Genomic DNA, 23750 nt, shown 5'->3' with positions numbered 1-23750 from the left:
CGTCTGCCAAGTTTAGGTCTAAGAACAGACTGGTCCAAGTTATGTGCTGTTAATGACTGTACAAGAAGTTTAATTGTATGCCTTCCCTCGACAAGGACAGCGCAACGGGCTGAGAAAGAGACGGCGATAAGGGGAGACGCAATGTGGTTTGATGGGCGTGCGGTAAAACAGCGGCACACAAACACACACGCATATTGACAAATTGCAATTTAAATAGACAGCAATAAGTTAAACAGACGCACATGGACACATAACTAAAAGCAGAGAAAGAGAGAGGTAGAGCAAGAACAGAAGCGAGAGTAAAAGACGAAGATGGAGCTGAGAAGACGCAGGCATAAACACGCAATGTCTAATTAGTTTAACACAGCAAGGGGAGCTGGAATTCCTCTACTTATAGAGATGAACATAACTTCGACTATCGAAAACGAAAAAAACAAGAAGCTGAAGAAATTTTACAAGCAAAAGCTAGAGATGAACAGGAGAGAAATAGAAAGGAAATAAAAACAACATTTATGTAAATGAAAAGCATATCAAACACCAATCTTAGAAGAAAATTTTGATGGAAGAAATTTTGATGAAAGCAAAAAAGTTGATTAATTGTGTTTAATTTGAATAATGATAATTTGAATATTCTTAGAACAAAATATATTTACTTTTTTGTGAATGATCTTTCTTGCTAAATTTGTTTAATGAACTTAAAAATTTAATTTGAATGTAATAAATTATGTGAAACTGGCAAGATATAAAAAATCAGTTCCTTAAAAATAATTGTTTTTTTCTGAAAGATATTTCTTGATAAAAGTCATCTAAAGAAGTTTTGTATCAAATTCAAATTTGAATTGACTTTAATTTTTTTAATCATAACAACAAGTTAAGCTAATCTTCTCGATAGTTGTGTTTGCCTCATCTCTAGAAGCTAAACACATTAGGCCATTTTTCTGGCTAACTTACCATATATTATAGTACAATAGTTGCCATCTCTCAGAGTTGATGTTGTTGTTTGTGGACCAAATATTGATGAAACATTTACGCACACACGCACACAATTAAACACGTTTACTCACGCAGCACACAAAGTGACTCACACACACACACACCCACACACATACTCATGCATAGACTCATACACAATCGCAATCGCACTCACACACAGACACACATTCAAACACAGACACAGACAGCATATATAAGTAGTAATTGATGGGTTTCCTTTTATAACAACATCAATCATACGCACTGTGTTGCCCCGCATTTTGTGCCCAGGTTAAATTATACACACATTCGTATGTTTGGCTGTGTATGCTAGCTAGCTTGCTTATATCCAGTAACTGAAATGTATTTATTTGGCGAAAAGCTTCTTTGCACTATATCAAATATACATATGCATGTATGTGTTAAGCTACTACCTAATTTAATCACGCCTTGACATTACTGATTGCCGTTGTTGTTGTAGATGTTGTTGTGTTGTTGGTTGTTTGAGTTGTCATTGTTGCAGTTTCAGTGGATGTCTCAGTGCTCAGACTCTGTCGCTTTATCCAACACAATATGTTGACCCAGATCATGCCACAGAATCCCATATAGATAATTCGAAAACGTGGCGCTATAAACAAAAAGTTCAAGGCCTGTGCCGGCAGCCAGAAGACACAAGAACGCTGGAAAGTTGGCAGGAATTTCTCACGCAGCTCTTGAAAAATGTCATCGGAGCCTTCCATAAGCGACATGCCTGCCAAGCAGAGAATAAGAGTTTTCATTATTGGAGAATGTGATAAAAATTATAAAATAAGGATCAATAAAGTAATCTTAGATTAACTGCATAATTTGTACTTATTTTAAATTGACTTAAATAATAAGATATAGTATGTAGGTTTAAAATATATAACTTCCAATATACCCATACATATTTTAGTAAGTTTTTTTGTATTATTTATTGTTGAAGTATAATAAATATACCTAACAATATTCTTCAACTATAATTTTAAAATTTTAACTTATATACAAAATAATTATCACTTTTTTATTATTTCTCTTATTTAAGTTTTAATACATTATTTTTCATCTTTGTCTTAATTTTTGCCTTTGAAGAAAATAACATTTTGAAAGTATTGAAAACATTGTGGAGAATAAAATTAGTTCATATATTATGTTTAATTTCCAAAAAAAAAAAGTAATTTATATAAACAATTTGTTTTGTAATATGTTTTTAAAATACCTTAAGTACTCTTTTTGCATTCTTACCCGTATAGAATAAAGTAAGGCAGTAAGGTGTCAATATAAACTGATCCAACAGCAGCTTTTTGACAATAGTCTTCTTGAGTGTACCCGGAAAAGTTCCGTCTAGCCACTTATACCTGAGATTGAAATAACAAAGATTAATTACAAGATGAACACATAGAAAGTGCAACAAATAGAATGGGATGAGAAGCAGACACATGAAGCTTTTGTGAGTTGTTAAAAGAGTGCATAGAGTAAAGATTAGTGTAACTTTGTATTCTACATATTCGCCGTTATCATTCTCGATTATTGTGTAGCATTTATCGACTGTTGTGTGCTGTGTTTAGAGTGCTTTTTTGCTTTTGCTTTTGCTTTTTCTGTTGCGTTTATCCGACACTTACATATCTGATAAGTTAACGTGCACATATGCCTCATTTCATGGTGCGTAGCGTGCTTGGCTCGAGCTTAAAAGCTCTCTTATGCTTAAATGCCGGTGCTGCTAGAGAGAGAAAGAGAGAGAGAGAGAGAGCGTGATGTGTGTGGGTTGGATGTGAGCTAAGAGAGCGAGCATAAGCGTGCTCTTAAGTGACGGACACGTGCTGAGCAGCTTTTGGCAAATGGTAAACAAATTGATAAAGAAACCCAAACGAAAAGAGGCAACAAAACAAAAACGAAAACATGCGACATTTACAAATTGAATGAAAAATTGAGTTTTTGAGTGTGTATGTGTGTGTGTGTATGTGCAAGAGGTAAGTACGTGTGTAAGTGTGTGTAGATATGTATCAATTAAGTATATATGTTTTATGTGTGTACCAAGCGTAGAGTGTTGGGGCATAGATGACGGTGCCCATTACCGCATATCGTCCAACTGTTGTATAATCGATATCCTCACGCTCCTCTGGCGTCTGCAAGACACATAAATCTAATTACAATGCTCTCTTACCCCTCTGCCGCCAAGTGAAAGCCATGAGATAAACTGACACAAACTGCTTCACTACTACTCACCGCCAGCCAGCGCTTGGAGACATATTGCTGTGAGAACTCCGCACCCACGTAGAGGCTGCCATAGATGGCGCTGTTAGTCACAAAGGGATGGCGCTTGAACAGGCCTCGGGCGCCGGCAATTAGGCGTGACATCGTCTCACAATCACACACAGCACAACAGAAAGCAACAACAACGCAACGCTGCACAGCAACAATAACAACTTTGATTTATACTTATTAACTGCAAGTGTAGCAATTGAGCTTACGATTTTACACAGAGCGAGCCTGTGAACTGTCAGCCCAACGCCGTCAAAGCTTCGCAGCCGAATGAAACTTGCTCGCTCTCAGCTGTTCCAAAAGCTGCTGCAGCTGGGTTGGTGTAGGTTATCAATTGGTCACCATGGGAGAGAGAGCGAGCGAGAGAGAGGGCACTTTAGATATGTGTGTCTTTTATTTCCTGGTTGAGCTTGTTAAACTTTATGAATACGCTACAGCGTACAATCAAATTGATTACGGTTTTTTTGGGGGCTATAAATCATAGATTCCCTTATTGCACTTGGCAAAACACTATCTTTATTTTATACTGGGCACTTTAGCTCTTTATATAGATAAGAGTTGTTAATTGAAAGTGCAATTCACTTATTGATACATTGCTACATATGTAAACCTATCTATTGAGGTAGACGCCGACTATGGCAACAAAAGCTCGAACGGAACTCGCTAATATTGATAAGCAGATAAGCACTTGGTGGTTTTAATATTTATATCTTTAATGAATTTGATAACAAAAACTAAATAAATTAGAAACCTTAACATAATATTATTTGTAGCAAATGTAGATAGTGCAATATCTAATAAATTCTTTATTAATTGTATAATAAATATTTTAATGAATTTTAAACGAAGCTGAAAAGCTTGCACCTAATACGTTTATTTTTTAGTAAATTTCGATACTATAATCTCTAACAAAAAATAATATAATCTATGTTGATTGCTGCTTAAGTTCATTCGAAAAGATTCACATGGCTAATGAATCTAAATAAGACTCAAAGGTAAACATTCACTTCTTCAATTCCGTTTCGGTATTAAAAATATCAACTTAAAGGTATATAAACTTAACTCACTTCTATGAAAATATGTTTAAAAGTATTCTTTTATATTTTCCAAATAATGCTTTAAATTTATATAATTTATGATACAAAATGACAAACAGGTAATACAAAATAGTAACTTATTTAGTAAGTTACCTTTGTAACTCATGAGTAAATACTCTATTAAATTTTTGAACGACAATTATTTAGCTTTTCTCTTGTTATTAAATAAAATAAAATGACGAAGAAAACATGATTGTTTAAGCAATAAAATACTTTTTCACTTTTAATGCAGTAATTTGAATGAATAGTTCACATTCTTTGTGATTTTTTTGTTAATTTGCTTTGAAATATATTTTTTCATGGCTTTGTATAAAATATCTCTGATCGATAGGCTTGTCTGTAAATTCCACCTACTAACATATCTCTTCAATTCCGTTGATAACACCCTTGGAACGATATATCTTATCTGATTATTTCGACACTCTATCTTTGACTCAATCAGTGCTGCACTCATGCCTTTGCCACACCAATCAGGAATACACTTTGAGGCGCACGAAAAAGTTGAGGACATAAAAATGCAATAAGTGTAGAGACCCTTTGCTAATGGCACTTTACGCACGACTAACAAGCGCAGCAGAAGAGAAGACGATGCGACGATGAGTTGCGAAGAGGCCGAAAACATGCGAAAGTCGCATTGGGGAAAACTTTGATTGAGTGGCAAAGAAACTGTTGGGCAAAGGTGTGAAAAACTGAAACCAATTTAAAAAGTTGGCTAACCATATGGAGAGTGCTGCTGAGGAATGCAAACAGAAGAAGACTGAGAGACACACAGAAAACAGAGAAAACTGGAAACACAAAACAGAGATGGCAGGAGGCGACGCAGTCAAAGCTGACAGCACACAACACGACAAACAAACAAGGAAACAAACAAGGAAACAAACAAACAAAGCGAAGAAACTTTTCACACACAACAAACACGACCACCGTTGAACACTTGACAGGACCAAGGATGAACTTGGGCGCGCTTGCCAGATCCCTGAGCAACAGTCTGAGATTTGGTGTGGGCTCCAAAAAGCAACTGGAGACACCATCCCAAGCAAACGAAGCCGCATCGACGTCATCGAGTCGAAAGACTGAGCTCTCCAAAAGTTGTGACAATAATTTAAGACTTATTGCACCATCATCCGATGAATGCAGTCATCGACAACAGCCATTTAGTCAAACGGTATCGCAAATCCTGCAAAAAGTCAGTGAACTCGAGCACACGCTCTACGAGGATCAGCAACTGGAATTCAAGCTGCGCATGGCTTTGGAGCGTCAAACAGAGCGAGTGCATGAGCTCAACTTCTCACTGGATACGGAAAAGGAACGAAATGAACGTTTGGTGCAACTGCTGCGTGGTGTGGACACCGATTCCTGTAGCGATAGTGAGCCGGAGGCGGAAGGATTGAATGCCTTGGTACTGCATTCCAAAGGAAATCTCTTTGAATCGATCAGTCCACTGCTTATGCAGCAACGGTGGGTATAGGGCACATTAGCCTGCGTTAGACCCTTTAGATAATATATTTTACATTTTAGGTATATTTAGCTTAGTTTTCATTAATAATAAGACAATCTATGTTACTATCTTAAATATTTTTCAAGCAGCAACGGATTAGATACATGATTTTACATGACAATTTCAGACTCAGAAATAATTTTACATAGGCTAGAGCTCATAAATTATGCATCCAAAATTACACTCAACTAATTATAATATATACTCATGCTTCAACTGTAAGTGAAGTGCACAGTAGACTTCGTTAGACCCTTTCAATTATAGTTTTTAAATATTAGTTTTCCTAAATTATAAGACACTCTATTTTCAATGTTTTTCAAGCACCAAAGGACATTTACACATTAATTATAAAGCTGATATTGCTCTTTACTAATTTTAAGTGCACATTAGACTGCGATAGACTCTTTAGATAATATATTTTAGATTTTAGTTCTATTTAGCTTAGTTTTCATTAATAATAAGACAATCTACATATGTTACTATCTTAAATATTTTTCAAGCAGCAACGGATTAGATACATGATACATGATTTTACATGACAATTTCAGACTCAGAAATAATTTTACATAGGCTAGAGCTCATAAATTATGCATCCGAAATTACACTCAACTAATTATAATATATACTCATGCTTTAACTGTAAGGGAAGTGCTCAGTAGACTTCGTTAGACCCTTTAAATTATAGTTTTTAAATATTACTTTTCCTAAATTATAAGACACTACTCTATTTTCAATGTTTTTCAAGCACCAAAGGACATTTACACATTAATTATAAAGTTGATATTGCTCTTTACTAATTTTAAGTGCACAGTTGACTTTGTTAAACTCTTTTAATTCAAATTACTTCTATACCAATGTTATGGTGTTTTCAGATTTTAATAGGATTTCTCTTAATTTATTTAATTTCACTTGATATCTTGCAGCTACGATGAACTCTCTACTTCCCACCGACAAATCCATCGTCTGCTGGCCAAAAAGGACAAAGCTATGATGTTACTGAAATGCGATTTAGAAGAGCTGCGTTGCAAATATGATGCTGTAGTGAATGATCAACGAAATGAGGAAAGGAGACTGGAAGCACTATGGACACGATTTCAACATATGCAACAGAAAAAGAAGCAACAGATCTGCATACTCAAAGAGACTCTGGGCTCTGCCAGTGAATGCATTTTGCATGCTCAGGTGGCCATCGAAAGCTGCAAGCCACGCAGCGCCATAGATGAGAAAAATTTGAGAAAATTCAATTTTAGTTTACAGTTTTTTATGCGTGAACTGCGCAATTGTTGCTGTCAACGCAAATTACAAGAGCTGCAGCAACAACAAGGTCCGGATATCGATGTAGATGAGGAGCTGCTGCAGCAAAAACTGAACAGTTGCCCAGTGGCGCCATCTCGCAGCAACAGCTCGAAGCATAACTCAAATCGAAGCCAGCGCACGCGTCACAAGCATTGAAAATTTAAATTCAACTATTTGAATTAACTGATTTCTGCCTTGACGTTAGGTTCATTCAATAGTTGAGCAATTTGTAAACAAAAAATTAAATTGAAAAGCAAAAAATAAATAAATTGATTGTTAAAGTGATTTATTCAATCAATTAATTATCGTGGAATTATTGCAGGAAACTTATACAAATTCGATTCGAAATGGTAGTGCGAAAGCTTTCAAAGCTTTCTCGCCAGCTTTTTGTCGTTTAGTTGGCTCTCGCACTTTATTTTTTTCAATATATATTTTTTCTCTCGTTTCCGCGATTTATTAAGACAAAATTAGCCCGTGACATGCGAGAAACCAATCATTAAATGAAAAAAAATAGCTTGTCAATCGGACATTAAACTTTGATGCATTCTTATCCTCTTATTCTTTGACATTCACTGCCTTAAGATGCATCATGCATCTATTGCTAAAAATCTGTAAGCGATGTTGCAAAAACCCGCACATAGATGGCGCTAATAAATTTTTGGCTAACAAAATACAATTACCCTAAAAGATAGTACTACATACACTAAACGATTATTCTACATTTAACATTTACTTGACAAAAATTGTATTTTTAACATACATAAACATAACTTTAATAAATATATTAAATTAACTACTTTTTTACAAGAGCTGCAGCAACAATAAGGTCCGGATATCGATGTAGATGAGGAGCTGCTGCAGCAAAATCTGAACAGTTGCCCAGTGGCGCCATCTCGCAGCAACACCTCGAAGCATAACTCAAAGCGAAGCCAGCGCACGCGTCACAAGCATTGAAAATTTAAATTGGACTATTCGAATTAACTGATTTTTGTCTTGACGTTAAGTTCATTCAATAGTTGAACAAATGTAAACAAAAAATTAAATTGAAAAGCAAAAAATAGTTGCGCTATCGCGAAAATAAATAAATTTATTGTTAAAGTGATTTATTCAATCAATTAATTATCGTGGAATTATTGCAGGAAACTTATACAAATTCTATTTGAAGCGGTCGTGCAAAAGCTTTCAAAGCTTTCTCGCCAGCTTTTTGCCGTTTAGTTGGCTATCGCACTTTATTTATTTTTTCAATATATATTTTTTCTCTCGTTTCCGCGATTTACCAAGGCAAAATTAGCCCGTGACTTGCGAGAAACCCATAAACCAAATAAAAAAAAATGACATTCTTATCCTCTTATTCTTTGACATTCACTGCCTTAAGATGCATCATGCATTTATTGCTAAAAATCTGTAAGCGATGTTGCAAAAACCCACACATAGATGGCGCTAATAAATTTTTGGCTAACAAAATACAATTATCCGAAAAGTTAGTACTATATACACTAAACAATTATTCTACATTTAACATTTACTTGACAAAAATTGTATTTTTAACATACATAAACATAACTTTAATAAATACATTAAATTAACTACTTTTTTAACAAAGGCACCATACAAAGCCGTGGCGCTAGAGTTTTTCCATTAGCAAAAAACGTTGCCTACTTTTAGGCCCATCCAAGAAATGATTGCGGTCCAAGCGACCACTACAGTCACGGTCACGGTTGCCATTTTTGGTACAAATGTACCAAAACTGGTACATTTTTTATGAGTTGGTACGTTGGATTCCTTTTTTTCATATTGGTACATTTTCTATTGTACATTGCCTAGTCTAGTATTTAAATTTTTCATAAAATTTTATGTTCACACATATTTGTTTTAACAAATGGCTCTGTTCCACCAGACATAAATTTTGTATCATTTAGAAATTGAACCATGACTAGCACTGGAAAATATCGCATACAGTCGATTTGCGATGCTTCGTGTCAATTGGGAAAATATGTATGCGCCAATGTAAGGTCCATCACTACGTAAACAGTTATATTATATATTGTGAATCACAATTTGTGATTCAGTCAAATTTCTAAGCGAAGAAGAACTTTCCATATTACCTCTAATAAAAACCTTTGAAAATTTATACAATGGTGATCCTGATGATATAATATCCCAATGGAACCAACTCCGACTTTCTTTAAATCAGGGAAAAGAAAAAGATATTCTTAAATTTTGGACAGATATTGAAAGTAAAAAAAAGGTGTTGACGAACCGCTGTTCAGGAGCTTAATAGAATTCATAAACAACTTCATGTCGTTGCCACACAGCTCTGGTGCTGCAGAGCGAAAGTTTTTTGAAATTTCTTTAATGAAAACTAAATTGCCAAATAAATTTGAATTTAAGACACTAAATAACATAATGTATTGCAACGAATTGATTGATTGTAAGGACCTTCACTATGTTTGGTCTACAAAACACTGTTCGTTTTTAAAAATTAACTAAGATAGTATAAAATTTGATTCATTATTATTCAAGTGAAAGTTCTGTTTTTGATTTTTTTATGTTTGAAAGGTATAATTGATTAAATAAAAGTTCTGTTTTTGTTTTCTTTTATATAGAAGAAAAAAATGAAATATGTTTCTGCGAATCGAAGACTTTTGCTATGAGAGTCTCAAATGCCACTTTCACGTTAGTCCCAGCTTGTGACGAGCATTCAAAGTAAGGAATGGAGAACGAATCACACCACTGCTGGGCCTCTTGCTTTGTCACCTGAATTAAATGGAATTTAAGTTACCGAAACCACGTATTCAGGATTTGATGACCACTTACTTCTCTCTCATTTTCCAAGTCAATTTTATTTCCCACCACAGCAAGTGGAAATTTGTCGCGATTCTTTGTTTCAGCCATCAAAAAGAAATCCTCCCACCAACTGTTCAAATTCTGGAAGGATTTTCGGCTCGTAACATCAAAGACAAGAAAGCAGCAATCGACTCCACGATAGAAAGACGAACCCAGAGCTCGACATAGTTCTTGTCCATTAGTGTCCCATATCTGTTTTAATTATATATTATATATTCAGGGGTTGACAATATTTTATTATCTTTACTCACCTGCAAAGTCACCAAGCTTTCATTTATAACCAATTGCTTAGTGCCAAGATCCATACCAATCGTGCTTTTATAGTTGGAGGTAAAAGTTTTGTTTACGAAACGACGCATCAAAGAAGTTTTCCCAACGGATAAATCCCCCCAAGAGCAGGACTTTCAGCATCGGAATATAGCGATACCACATGCTTCTTCATTTTTGTTGGAGCTGTAGAAATATTAATTTTTCTATTAAATTTAGAAGTTATTGTACACTCATTTTCATTGTGCATTGAGCCGAGTGAGTCGGTTATTAATCACGAAGTTATAGAGTATATATAGTTAATTCTAGTTGCACAACTCTTAACTACATATGGGTAATTCCATGGCGAAATTTGTCCCGTGCGAGACTTTTTACAGTGCACTGCAGTGAAAATAACATAAACTGAAACAATTTTAAAAAATAAGTGAATGTTATTCTTAAAGCTCTAGATAAGCAATATATTTAGAACTAAGATTGATTTTAGGAACTTGATCTGTTTTCCGATAAAATATATAATTTTATAATTATCACAACAGAAAACAAAACAGAAAGAAAATTCCAAAACCATTCTTAGCTCTAATTAAAGTACTTATCTAGAGCTACAAAAATAAACTTTTCTTATTTTTAAAGAGTCTCGCACGGGACAAAATCTGTTTTGGAATTACCCATATTTAAAAAGCATGATCAATTTAATATACTAAAAATAATAGTTTAGTCTGAACTACTTCAGGTCACTTTTAAATGCACAACTATAGACGAACCTCCTTATCGAGTTGCAGAGTTTGAACTGATTACCTCGCCAACGTTTCTTTAAATTATTTTTATTATTTACTTATTTATAGGTAAGAATTGTGACGCACCATGGAGAGAATTATTATTAATGTTTATGTTATAGTGCCTAAGATTGTATAGATTTGCGGTTAATTCTCAGCAATTTTTATACTTACTGAAATTATACAAACATTTCTTTAATCTTCGTTGAATTCATATATAAATGTAATTGTTATTCTCCAAACTCATCTCAAACTGCTTCAAAAGAGACAAATTTATTGTTTGCTTAGCTTATTTGATGATGTGTCTGTTGCAATATCTTAAGTTTTTGAAATGTTTATTGTAAAAATTAAACCAAAATTATGAGAATGTTAAATGAAAACATATGAAAACAAGTAAGAAAGTTAAGAAAGTTGGGATACCCCTTTTTAGTAAAGGCAAAATATTGCGGTATTATTTTCAGAATATACCGAAAATACTAAATATACTAAAAATGTACCAAATGGTATGTTTGGTACATCCATATAGTACACCATTCAAAATATACCATAGACGTCACAATATACCAAATTGTCAGCCAAAGCAACTAAGACTCCTAGTAAGTTGGCGTTTTTGCCCATACAAAAGTATTTCTTCAATAACTTCCACAATTTTTATCTGATCGCAACCAAATTATCAGGAATCATAACTACTATAGTAATTATTGTATATACCATCATATATACCAATTCGCAACTCTAGCTTTAAAATTACTTTTGTTATTCGATTTTTTTAAATTGCGGGGCGGAAGTGGGCGTGGTAAAATTTGAAACAAACTTGATCTGCGTGCAAACATAACAAATGCTGTTGAAAAAAAATTATAGCTCTATCTCTTATAGTCTCTGAGATCCAGTGTTTCACACGGACCGACGGACATGGCTAGATCGTCTCGGTTGTTGACGCTGATCAAGAATATATATACTTTTTAGCGTCGGAGATGCCTCCTTCTACCTGTTACATACATTTCCTGTCGGCACAAAGTTATAATACCCTTCTACCCTATGGGTAGCAGATATAAAAAAATGGTGAAGAATTGGAATTTTCGTAACCGAGTGAATAATAATAATAATAATGGTTTTATAATATGTATTAGTAAACCACAAAACTTCTATATGCTTTATGAAGTTCTTTGTGTTAGCAGCAGCTAATCCCTATAAAAAGCAAAACAACTTTTGAAATTCAATAAGGCGTTTGGTCTTCAATTGAAATATTATTTGAACATTCATAAAAGGTGGGAAATATGTATTATTAATTAATTTAATAACATTCATTTATATAAGCATTTAATTTAACATTAATTTATGAATTCTACTCGCAAATTCCGGATGGAATAATCGTTGAAATATGAAAAATTTTAATAACGCAATTTAAAAATTAAAAGGTAATATTTATACAACAATATTATATTTATACGGAGCACCGCGATCTTCGGTCATTGCCCAAGTGCCGGCCAAGGCACCGACGGCATCAAAGCAGCTGCAGCCAGGTGTATTGAAGCAGTTTGTGCTAGGGCAACATCAAATGAGCAACATGAATTATTTTGCTGATGTCGGACAGAATTTCAATGGATCGCTTTCCAAGTTGCGTTTGACTTTAAAAGCCGGCAAAGAAATGGAAACAACAACAGATGTTAGAGCAGCCAGGGAAACTGACAGAACTGGAGCAACAACACCGCCGAAAGCAACAGCAGACACCAGTCAGTTGACCAACCCAGAGCAAGCATTCAAGCAGCAACATCCAGCGCCAACAATCAGGTTAAAGGGAGCATGTGATCGCTGCCCACCTCCTTGCACTTGCGGCATGAGAGCACCACCGGAACAAACTCAAGGCTTCCCAGGCGCAGCAGAAAAGCCGCTCTACAATGATGCTGGGCAGGAGCATGACACATCTGCGGATCCAGCTGCTGCTCAACCTCATCCCTTTAATATTATTGTGCTGCAGGATTGCAACAATCACAATCTGATAGATCAACCGACCGCTGCCTTAACAGTGAGCTGTCAACAGCAAAATCCTGGAGTGCAACATCCACATCCTTACAACTCAATTTGGCCACAACCTCCTCCCACTTACGCTGATCCACAGTATAGCAATAATGCCCCAGATCCACAACACACCTATGGCAACAACCCGTCTTACAACCACACAACAAATGGACCCTTCATGTATGTTGCGAACAACAGCTTCGGTGGGTCACCTCAACTCAACCATAGTCCACCCAATGGCAATATTTCGAACGGTTTGCCCCCGCAGAATTGTCAGTGCGATCCCGGCACAAATGGCCAACCTCAGCATTGCTTTTCGCGGTGCAAGTAGCAATGGAGGCGAACAGACCTTTGTTTACTGCCCCTACGCTAATGGTCAACACGATGAACACAATAGAAATTTATCTACCAAGTCCTCCACTGCATCGGCAAAAACTGCAGGAGATGAGCAACTTAATTGTAAGTATCAATTTTAAGTTTCAATTTATTGATTAATGCAGCGCAGTTGCACAATTAACAGACGGAGGACACCTGACCTGCACTTGTAAATGTGAAGCTTGTCGAATAGGCTTCGAGGAGAGAATGAAGCTGCCACAACTAGTGGCCCAGGCTCTGGAGATTTTCGTAAGGAATCACAAAATTGAGGAGAATGCTAAAAAGCCACAAGACACAAGAGCATCGATCACATCCATTAACGGGGGACAACGGCAAGAAACCATTTGAAAAATTCGGTGATAAGAAAATCATGAATGCTAAGCCCAAAGAAAAGTTTGCAGACAATTCGAAAAACAAAAGTGGAGAAAAGTCAAAGGACAGGACCGTGGACAAGTCAAAATCTTTTGGCAAGGGAGACGACAGATCGGCGGAAAAGGAAACATTTGTTGATAAATCAAAGGAAAAGTTTACTAAGAAGTCTGCGGAAAAGTCTGGTAACCCACCCAAAGCTGGCAAAGGCAAGTCAAAGAATAAAAAGGGCAAGCAAAATGAGCACAAAACCGAATCGCTCTTCTATCTGCCACAATCAAACAACTCCTGAGGCAAACCCTATTGCCTACCCTGTTGTCTGCCCGCTGGTTCAGGTTCATGCTGCCAGCGTCGTTGCAATGGCGGCAACGTTGCTGTTGGTGCTGACGGTGATCATTCGAGTCGTGTCAATTGCGCCAGAAACTTTGGACGTTGCATCAGCTGTCCCAATTGTCCGGGCTACTCCAGACCCGCACCGGCGAGAGATATTATTCATCCCGTGCCACATTTTCGACTTTGTGCGGCGCAGTCTGGTGCGTACAGCTGCGGGTGTAACGGTGCATGAGGTGCAAAGAGCCGAGGAAGAGGATGAGGATCAGGAGTATGGGGAAGAGGATGAGGTGGAAGAGCCAAAACAGCAGCCCAAGCAGCCCCATCAGCTCAGATTCCAGTGTCCGAACAACTATCCGTTCTGGCGTTGATCAGAATACAAATTGTGCATTATATGGCCGACATATACACATATATGCGGCATCGCTATAATATGCGATCAGATAATGCAGAATTTTTTGATCAGGTGCCTAGTGGTTTATAGAGTTTCTAGTCAAAATTTCCGTACAAACACTACACAACATCGAAAATAAACCGGTAAAGTAGATTTTCAAAAAAGAAAACAAAGATTATTCGAAAGGATTTAAATTTTTTTTTGCAGTTTGCGACTACTTCCGTTTCCGCTCGTCGACTTCCGTTGACCCAGATTAACTTTGCAGCGGCACGAATCAAACGAGCTGAGCAAAACAATTAACGCCACAGGGTCTGCTTCCTATTTATCCCTCTGACCAACCAGGAACCAGGCGCAAAGTCACTAATCACCGGCAATATTTGAGCTCGTACCCCAGGTAGTGGGTTTTCCATCTCTGCTTGTGAGGACGTGATCACACAATGGGGCGCGACGTCAGCTTCCTGCACTGTATTTCACACTGTTGTGGACGCAGTGCGTAGGATGAGCATTTAATTGCCTTCGCTTTGCCACATGTCCTGCTGCGAGCGGAAAATGTTAATTGCGACTGCAACACACTTACCTTACTCACTTGCCAGCCATCCAGCCTGCCTGCCAGGACATCCTTTTCCTTCTCTTTGTTGTTTGCTGCCAACATCAATGCTCATTACAATCATCTCTGCCTCTCTCTCTCTCTCTCTCTCTCTCTCTCTCTCTCACACGCAGTCTTCTCTCTTTCTCTGTGTGTGTTATTCGATTCTCTGTTTGTGTACAAACTACGCGCCTTCGATGCGTTTCCGCTCATCATTCGTAAAATTCTGCTGTGCAGCAACAGATGATGTGACCCCGACCCCCGACCCCGATTCCCGACCATAGCACGACCTGCTCTCCTCATGTCCTCATGTCCTGGGCTTAAGCGCATGTGCTGTAAACAATACAGGATGCATTTATGCAGGATGTGCAATTGTTCATCTTTGCATCGTTTGGCTCGGATTTTGAGCAAATATTGGCAAAACGTGATGCTTCTTGTTTGGATCGATTGTAAATCCATCAATAGCTGCCGATGAAAGGAAATCCATTCTAACGGTATCTGCGAACATCTATATAAAAGTGAAATGCAAGTATCAATTCAGACAGTATTGATAAATTTTAGATTTGTAGATAGTTATGGCAGCTGAAGTTAGAAATAGAATATTGAGAACTGATCTTTTGAGTTTTATTGATCTAAGATATATTTTGAAGATTAAATAATTTAAATCGAATTACATTTATAACTTCATTACGAATTGAGGTCTTAAGTTTTATAAAAACTTTATAAATAAACTTCATTTCAAATTTACTTTATAACTTCATTATGAAACTTGTGATTTAATCTTTTATAATTGAAACATATTCAAGCATTAATTTTACAAGTTTAGTACATATTGAAACCTGAATTCCATTCTAGCACAACTGAAGTATTTCATTTTCATATGAATGAATGCATTCAATCTAATTTAATAAAATAATTTTTGGATATTTCGCTGTAGTGTAATGCGCAGATTTTTTAAAGCATTTCTTTTATACAGACTTAATAGATAATTTTGTAGTTTCTAAAATTAAAATCACTTCTTTAACTAGATTTAAGCTAACGCTGTATAACTAGAAGCTTAATTGGATAATTAAGCAATAATTCTAAATTAAAGTTTTAAATTTAATATGAATGAATGCATTTAAACTTATTATTTTTAAACCTATACAAATTATGTAGAATTTTGTAGTTTCTAAAATGAAACCACCGTCTTTAACAAGTTCTACCTAAAGCTTTGTAACTAGAGGCTTCATTGAATAATTGAGCCACAAATGAAGCGATCATCTAGATCAGCATATCTTCACAATAGCTACGGGTATTTATCTGCTTAACCAAGAGTGATTCCACCTGCCCACATTGAAAAGTATGTGTGTCTGCATTCATGAAATATCTTGTGACAGAGACTTCCGCAAGTTAAGATCGCATAATTTTGTAACTTGATAAACTTATGAGATGTAATCTTTACATGGGGACTACCTTTACCTCAATTGCTATACAATGGGAGCCTCAGTTATTTCATTTCAGATCTCTACAGCAGCAGAAATGTTGAGCTTTACTTTTGTTGTTGTCGTTGTCTTTATGATTGTTCTTTGGGCATGTTGTGGGTTTTACTTGGGAAACAAACCATTTACGTGACACATTTCCGACTCGTTGTCATCTTCATTGTTGTTGTTGCTGCTGCTTCTGTTGTTGTCTTTGCTGTAGTTTGCCGTTAATCAGATTCACGGCGCATTTCCACACTGCGTTCTTTATTTTACGTTCTTTCATTGTTATCATTTGAAAATGCCTTAATCCGAATTTATGAAATGAAAGCGGAAGTCTGTGCGGCTTGTTTCCCATTCTGTCTACCACGACTCTTGCTTACTATCTCTCTCTCTCTCTATTACACTTGATTGCCGTCTCTTTTCGTTTCATTTTGGTTTTTGGTTTCGGTTTGTGTGGCATTTAAAAATCTTTTAGAATCTGTTGTTGCCTTTTTTACGAGCGCGTTTTTTTACGGTTAGCTCGTTTCATTGTCGACCGATTGATTTACACATTTACGTTTTGACACAGTACTTTCGTAGGGGGCGGAGGGTGGAAGGTGGGGAAGAAGCGGCGTCTGAACTCCACTGGCAATTGGTGTTAATGATCATTTTTATTGAGGCAACAAGGCTGAAGCGTCAGCTGCCAACCAGAATTTCCGGAAAAAATTTGCTAAAAATTATTAAAAAAAATAAATGTTCTAAGCATTACAAAATGCTTAGAATAGCGTCCAATTCTTCTGATTCATTAATATCCGTGTACTTTTCATTTTCGGTAACTTTTAGTAAGTACTAATAAGGAAGTATAGAATTATGGCAATATATTTCAAGTCTATGTAGTCCATACTTGTTTATATACATATGTATATAAAGTTAATAAAATTAATTTATGTTATTTCTATTAAAATTATTTAAATTCCAAGCTAGCCATATAAATGTTGTTTGTATACTTTTCGCATCTTTATTTAATTTGAAAAAACAATAATAAAAAAAACACTTGACACAGTGTACAATTAAAAATTAACCCATTCCCTTCTCTCATTTTATGATCAAGGGATTACAACTACTATAGGTAAGTTGATTTCTATATTGAAGGGTTGATAAGTCAAGCTGTAGATCAACAGGCAAGTGAAACATGAACTGCTCGTAAACAGCCCTTAAGACACTGAGTGCTCATTTTATTATTTTATTACCAAAAATTTATCTTTTTTTTTTCAATAATTGTAAAAATTACTTTTCATTTTAAAATAAAGTTGCAATAATGGAAAAAAAATCACTTTAAAAAAAGTTCTAATTAATCTTTACATCTGTGCAAATACCATTTATTTAAAAAAAAAATTGTACTTAATGACAATAAGATCACTTTAGGATCTGATTTTAGAAATGTTTTAATAATTGTAAATTACTTTGAAATATAATATCAGATAACTTCGGATCAGAGCTCGCAAATACATATGTATGTAATTGTCGACCGTTTCTCGTTGTCTGCAAATAAGTGTCTCTCTCTGACTCTTTCCGAAAAGACTCAGAGAGCAACCGATTTATGGGTTCTTGAATGAGATCGCTTGCGTATGTTTTGGTATGCATTCACATGCATTGCAATGCAATGCAACAAATATCTGGGAGAGAAAGATAGAATTTCGGAAAAAATTTTGTGTCAATTTGACCACGCCTTCCCCCCCCGCCCCCATATAACCGTCCGTATGAAACACTGGATCTCAGAGACTATAAGAGATAGAGCTATAATTTATTTTCGCCAGCATTTGTTATGTTTGCACGCAGATTAAGTTTGTTTCAAATTTTTGCCACGCCCACTTCCGCCCCCGCAAATCAAAAAAATCAAATAACAAGCGTAATTTTAAAGCTAGAGTTGCGAATATAACTATAGTAGTTATGATTCCTGAAAATTTGGTTGCGATCAGATAAAAATTGTCAGTTATTAAATAAATATTTTTGTATGGGCAAAAACGCCTACTTGCTTGGGGTCTGAGTTGCTTTGGCTGACAATCTGGTATATTGTGCCGTCTATGGTATATTTTTAATGCGGTACTATATTGATATACCAAATATACCATTTGACATATTTCTAGTATTTCGGTATATTTTGATTAAAAAAAAATACCGCAAAATATATTTCTTTAATTCAAAATGGGTAGCGGGTATCTCACAGTCGAGTACACTCGACTGTAGCTTTCCTACTTGTTTTGTCTATGCTTACTTGGAAAGGATAGTGTGAATACGTAATGTGTTTGGCGACGCGCTGCACACGTAAGGTGGAGCTTTCAATTTGTTTAACAATGTGAGTGCCACGCAACTAAATTCTTTATATTATTTATGCCTTTTTACTTGCCACAATCCACAGAGTTTTTTGTTTGCTTTCTGCTTACCTTTTGTGTAATTTTGGAAATTTAAATTAACATTTTGTTGTGCGTACTTACGTGAATGTTTTTGATATATATATTTATATAGTATTAAATAAATAGGTTGTCCACAATTTTCAACTAGTTTTGAAATACATACATACATATGTACATATGTAATTGTCAGTGTCTTTTTTGATTGTTAGTGTATTTTCGCTTCGTTGTTTTGCTTTGGTGTAGCTTTTTATTTTGCTATTTCGCACTGAAATTAAGTACAGGGTGTCGTTGAAGTGGTCCCGTTATCTACATATATTATTATTTCTCTGTTTGTTTTCGTTCTCGCTCTCGCTGTGTTGTTGTTCTTACGTTTTGCTGCCGTTCAATGACGTTGGCGCTGCCAATGATTTTTTATGCAAATAAAAGTTACTAGATTTAAGAAAAAATTATAAAAAAAAAATTTGCACAATAATTGCTAAACATACACATTTTTAATTAATTTAGGAATAAAATATATATATATATATTAAAATAAACAGGATTTCGTATCTTATTTTGTTAACACCTACATACATATTATATATGTATTACAAAATGCTTAGAATAGCGTCCTATTCTTCTGATTCATTAATATCCGTGTACTTTTCATTTTCGGTAATTTTTAGTAAGTACTAATGGGAAATACCTGTTAAGTTAAGATTTAATTTTTTTATTTCTATTAAAATTATTTAAAATCAAAACTTACCTTATAAATGTTGTTTGTATACATTTGGCATCTTTATTTAATTTTTAAAAAAATAATAAAAAAAAACACAAATCTAGTAACCAAAATGCTAAACTGGCAGCACTGCTCCCAACACGTCAGACGATGCCAGATTCCGATTTACGGTGAACTAACAAATTACTCCAACTAGACTTGGCAACTCTGGATAGTCTCCAACTTCTCCCAACTCCCCCCTATACATGTTTTTTTGGTATTTCAAGGAACGCTGAAAACTTTTATGACACATCTGTTTATTGATTTATAGTTCGGGAAAGTGCCAATAAAAAAATAGGGCTAGGATTATATGCAGAGAGCGAGCTCATAAAATGCACTTTTTCTGTATATTTTCGTATTGTTTTTAATGACTGTCTGACAGCTAAGCAGAGGGAAGCCTGCAACATGCAGCATGCAACATACACGACTATTCCCCTTGGCCATAAATCGTTTAGTCTAGATTGTGCACAGTCTATATATAAAGAATATATCCTATGTATATACAGTCTCCCTATCTGGCACTTATGATAACATTTGATTAGCTGCGTATGTTTCCCCTTACCATTTTCTAATGCCTCGCGCTATATTTAGAACTAGAAATATTTGCGGCACACGCCCCCATCGTCAGCCGGCATTTGGAACCAGCTGCCATCGCGATCGTTTTTGGATTTTCCTTCATTGATTTAGAAATTCGTTTGCAAGGAGAAGAAAACGTGACAAGCGAACATTTCCTTTTGCGGCTCTTGAATTATGCGTGGACACAGTGTTACCTGTGCCTGACACAACGTAATTGAAGGTAAACAGGCTAAGCAAATAACTCCAAATGTAAGAAAAACAAGTACGAAAATGATTAAAGAACTCTGAATACTGATTGAACAGGTAGATATCCTGTAATATGAGTTCAATTATTCAACGCCAAACAATAAACAACCTAAGCAAATATAATATATAAAACTATGCAGATATGTGTTGAGCTGTGGCAAGTAATTGAGTAGGCAAATACTCTGTAAAGTTCGGAGACAATAAGATAATTAAAATTATAGAATATGAAATTAAAAATTTTGTTAGTTTCAGATAAGTTTATTAAAATATTATAGTAAATATCAAAAAATATATATATTTCAGAAACTAAAATAAAAACGTTCTACATAAAATACTTTAGAAATAAAACTTAAAACAAAATACGCAAGTTTATTTATTAGACTATTTATAAAATGCTCGTATAATATAAACTAAAAATGTAGAAAAAAATTAAAATTGTAAAGAAGATACTCATACTTATATGAGTATGAATCTTAATTCATGTGAGACTGAAAACACATGATAAAATGAAAGTATCGCAAATCTAATTACTGCCTGATCAAGATTTAACTCGGTAAGCATAAAGTAGCATTTCAGGTGCGTATGCAGCCTTCATGATTTTAAAAGTACAGGGTATGCTTATGTATGTGGAATAAAGCAAATGTTGAATTATTAACGCACAAACCACACAAGAGTCACGTACGAATGCGACAAGGAGTAAGGGGCAGCAGAATTAGGCATTGAATGTTGTCTGCCAATTGAGCCGAGCCTAAGCAAACATCCTTTTACTTTTTGGCCAATGCTTCAGCAGAGCTCACTGGCTTCCTGTCGATGCTTATCATGTGTGAGGAATTTACATTTATTGTGCATTCTTTTATGCCAAACAATGCATGTCTGACTGTGCAGCTGCTTGGCTGACGAGCTGTGCACAGGATGGATTAACAGTAACTACTTTTGTGACGGTGGCAGGATGTGTGTTTCAGCACTATGTTTAAGGACTATGCTGGTCATACCTCGACTGCCTCGGCATTAACCCAAGCGAACAACGCAGCGTTATCAATTAGGCGGCCAATTAAAGCACTTAATTTATTTGGCCAACGATCGATGCGTCCGATAAAGAAGCCATTAGATGAGCTGCAGAGAGACGCAGACACTCCCAGTCTCTTCTATTTTTTCTCTATCGCTTCAGCGTAATGCGAGCAGACATCAAAAGAGGACAGGCGACAGGACGAAGCAGACAGCAGACGACAGACAGTTAGAGATACTCGCTCGAGATACAGATACAGAGACAAAGGTGCAACGTTAAGTGAAAAACCAATAGCAATTATTGCGTGGTCTTCTCCCTTAGATAAGTTTTCCCCTGAATTTTTCTACCGCCCCGTAGACAGCAGCAGCTGCTGCAATTTGAACTCTTGTGTCGAACAGGACGCACGTCCTGCGGCTGCTGCTCTATAAGCGTGCCTCGTGTTGCAAGTCTTCCATCGAACTGCAATGCAATGCGTACACGTAACTCGAGTCACTCCACTTCACGCTTGTCTATAAATCGACGAAAGGATTCAGACACTTTAGAAGCAGACATATGGCTGAACAACAACAACAACCACACATGCTGCAGGATCAGCCACCGAATTTATAAAAATGATCCTGCTGTCACTTTGAAGAGGAAGTCTACGCACATTGCTAGACACATTTCAAACGCGAAGCCAACAAAATGTTAATTCGAATTCAGCATTAAAATGCTAAGTATTGCTTTCAGCAGCTCAATCTTAGGCCAAAAGGAAAAAGGATTTCCTGTAATTACACTCGCGTCTAGCCAAAGGCGTAATTAGTCAACGCCACACACACTCGCACACTCGCTGAGCTGAGCACGTGATTGCCCCCGAAAAATGGTTGACAATGTGCCCAATGAATGCTTTATTAATATGTACAAAAGATATTTCAACGAAAATTGACTGCGACTTGATTAATTGACACAACGAGGAAGCAAGGACGCCCGCTGAAATTTTTAATAGAGTCGTGTGGGGTTGTCATGAAGAAACCCCAACCAATAAATCTAATATGTCTCTATTTAGTAATCACATTTTTGAAGACAGTATCTTCAGGGCTATTTACATGGTGCCTAACATCTTTGGTAAGCTGCTCAGCCTGCAATTGTATTGCAGCAAATCCGATTGGGTTTTAAGATGCATTCAAACAATGCTAAGTCGGAAAGATTATCGACGTCTTCTTCTCTTCTTATTGCTACCATACGAAAAAGATCTAAAAATGCGCTTATGGCTGTTAGAGTAGGGAGCTGCTGTTTACTCCTAGAAGATTAGATTTATGTCTCTATACAACATAAATTATAATATTATGAACAAAAATAAGACGAATTTAATATTTAAAAATCTTAATATAAAAGATAGTATTAAGAAAATATAACCACAATAGCAAAAGTAATTAAAACAAAACATATATTTAATATTTTCAAAATGGTTTCCTAGCATATTCTTAAAAATTTAAAAACAAATTTAAAGAACTTATTTTTAAAAAGAATTTTTATGACACTTGTATCTCAGGCAGCTCAGCTGCTATTAACTATTGAAAATAGTATGAACAAATAAAAAAACATTATATTTATATTATAATAATTGTCAAAATAAAAAAGACTTAAAGAATATGCAATTTACATTTATAATTATAATGGAGTGGATAAATGAAAAATATTTAAAAATTCTGGTTTTGTCTATTGGGTTAAATATTACCTCTATTCACTCCTTGACGATTAAATTAAAAAAATATGCATGACTCTAATTAACTATTTAAAATTATATAGCAAAATGATGTTAGTAGCTAAACATCGCAATAACAATATTTACAACTTAATATTTTATTAATATTTTACAAATAAAAATAATTATAATATAAAATTAAAATTTTTAAAGTTAAACAGTAAAAATAAAGCAATAACAAGATGAATAAATAGTTCAAATAGTTAATAAATTAACTATTCAAATAAATTAATATACATTTTAATGTTAGGCAACACTACAAACTCTTGCATTTCTTGCAGTGTAAGAGAGAGCGCATCTGACACACTTGAGTGAGAGCGGGAGCGCTCAATGAACGCAGCAAAGGTTGTTTTGGGGGAGAGCAAAAGAGCGTGAGCGTAAGCGACAGAGAGCGAGCGAGCTGTCTTTCTCTCTGGCTGTAGGCAACGGAGGCAACAAAACTCGATGCACGACAGCGATCGC

The 23750-nt window shown here is 35.5% G+C and overlaps 4 protein-coding genes across 8 annotated transcripts; 2 read left to right on the top strand and 2 right to left on the bottom strand.

Annotated features, from left to right (window-relative positions):
• Nucleotides 1-1302: 1302 nt before the first annotated feature.
• On the bottom strand, nt 1303-3513 carry LOC133844462 (mpv17-like protein). 5 transcript variants are annotated; one of them, XM_062278461.1, is made up of 4 exons: nt 3217-3513; nt 3025-3116; nt 2236-2348; nt 1303-1723 (listed from the first exon to the last, which is right to left on the bottom strand). In XM_062278461.1, exons 1-4 carry the CDS (start codon nt 3346-3348, stop codon nt 1416-1418), a joined length of 645 nt encoding a protein of 214 aa, XP_062134445.1. In that variant the 5' UTR covers nt 3349-3513; the 3' UTR covers nt 1303-1415. The 5 variants fall into 5 exon arrangements, with proteins under 5 accessions (XP_062134445.1, XP_062134447.1, XP_062134449.1 ...); XM_062278463.1 differs by having other exon boundaries at nt 3025-3133; nt 3217-3352; XM_062278465.1 differs by lacking the exon at nt 3217-3513 and adding an exon at nt 2613-2707 and having other exon boundaries at nt 3025-3125.
• Nucleotides 3514-5167: 1654 nt separating this feature from the next.
• On the top strand, nt 5168-7413 carry LOC133843911 (uncharacterized). The gene is made up of 2 exons (XM_062277676.1): nt 5168-5807; nt 6771-7413. The coding sequence occupies exons 1-2, from the start codon at nt 5299-5301 to the stop codon at nt 7297-7299; spliced, it is 1038 nt and encodes a 345-aa protein (XP_062133660.1). The 5' UTR covers nt 5168-5298; the 3' UTR covers nt 7300-7413.
• A 2492-nt stretch (nt 7414-9905) lies between these two features.
• Nucleotides 9906-10518, bottom strand: LOC133845400 (ras-related protein Rab-7a-like). Its single transcript, XM_062279861.1, has 2 exons — nt 10242-10518; nt 9906-10182 (listed from the first exon to the last, which is right to left on the bottom strand). The coding sequence occupies exons 1-2, from the start codon at nt 10347-10349 to the stop codon at nt 9922-9924; spliced, it is 369 nt and encodes a 122-aa protein (XP_062135845.1). The 5' UTR covers nt 10350-10518; the 3' UTR covers nt 9906-9921.
• Nucleotides 10519-12792: 2274 nt separating this feature from the next.
• On the top strand, nt 12793-13776 carry LOC133843249 (uncharacterized). Its single transcript, XM_062276705.1, has 2 exons — nt 12793-13508; nt 13570-13776. The coding sequence occupies exon 1, from the start codon at nt 12868-12870 to the stop codon at nt 13378-13380; it is 513 nt and encodes a 170-aa protein (XP_062132689.1). The 5' UTR covers nt 12793-12867; the 3' UTR covers nt 13381-13508; nt 13570-13776.
• The last annotated feature ends 9974 nt before the right edge of the window (nt 13777-23750 follow it).

This window comes from Drosophila sulfurigaster, chromosome 3 (genome assembly GCF_023558435.1).
Source record: "Drosophila sulfurigaster albostrigata strain 15112-1811.04 chromosome 3, ASM2355843v2, whole genome shotgun sequence".
Lineage (NCBI taxonomy): Eukaryota > Metazoa > Arthropoda > Insecta > Diptera > Drosophilidae > Drosophila > Drosophila sulfurigaster.
This window is presented reverse-complemented; position numbering and strand designations above follow the sequence as displayed.

What these genes read in the sequence shown, in the direction of transcription:
- LOC133844462 (XM_062278461.1), bottom strand. Translation starts at nt 3,348, where the DNA reads ATGTCACGCCTAATTGCCGGCGCCCGAGGCCTGTTCAAGCGCCATCCC. An exon ending in TCTCCAAGCGCTGGCTGGCG is followed by an intron (nt 3,117 to 3,216) that starts GTGAGTAGTAGT and finishes TGTGTCTTGCAG; the next exon opens with ACGCCAGAGGAGCGTGAGGA. An exon ending in GCCCCAACACTCTACGCTTG is followed by an intron (nt 2,349 to 3,024) that starts GTACACACATAA and finishes TTTCAATCTCAG; the next exon opens with GTATAAGTGGCTAGACGGAA.
- LOC133843911 (XM_062277676.1), top strand. Translation starts at nt 5,299, where the DNA reads ATGAACTTGGGCGCGCTTGCCAGATCCCTGAGCAACAGTCTGAGATTT. An exon ending in CCACTGCTTATGCAGCAACG is followed by an intron (nt 5,808 to 6,770) that starts GTGGGTATAGGG and finishes GATATCTTGCAG; the next exon opens with CTACGATGAACTCTCTACTT.
- LOC133845400 (XM_062279861.1), bottom strand. Translation starts at nt 10,349, where the DNA reads ATGCGTCGTTTCGTAAACAAAACTTTTACCTCCAACTATAAAAGCACG. An exon ending in AAAGCTTGGTGACTTTGCAG is followed by an intron (nt 10,183 to 10,241) that starts GTGAGTAAAGAT and finishes TAATTAAAACAG; the next exon opens with ATATGGGACACTAATGGACA.
- LOC133843249 (XM_062276705.1), top strand. Translation starts at nt 12,868, where the DNA reads ATGAGAGCACCACCGGAACAAACTCAAGGCTTCCCAGGCGCAGCAGAA.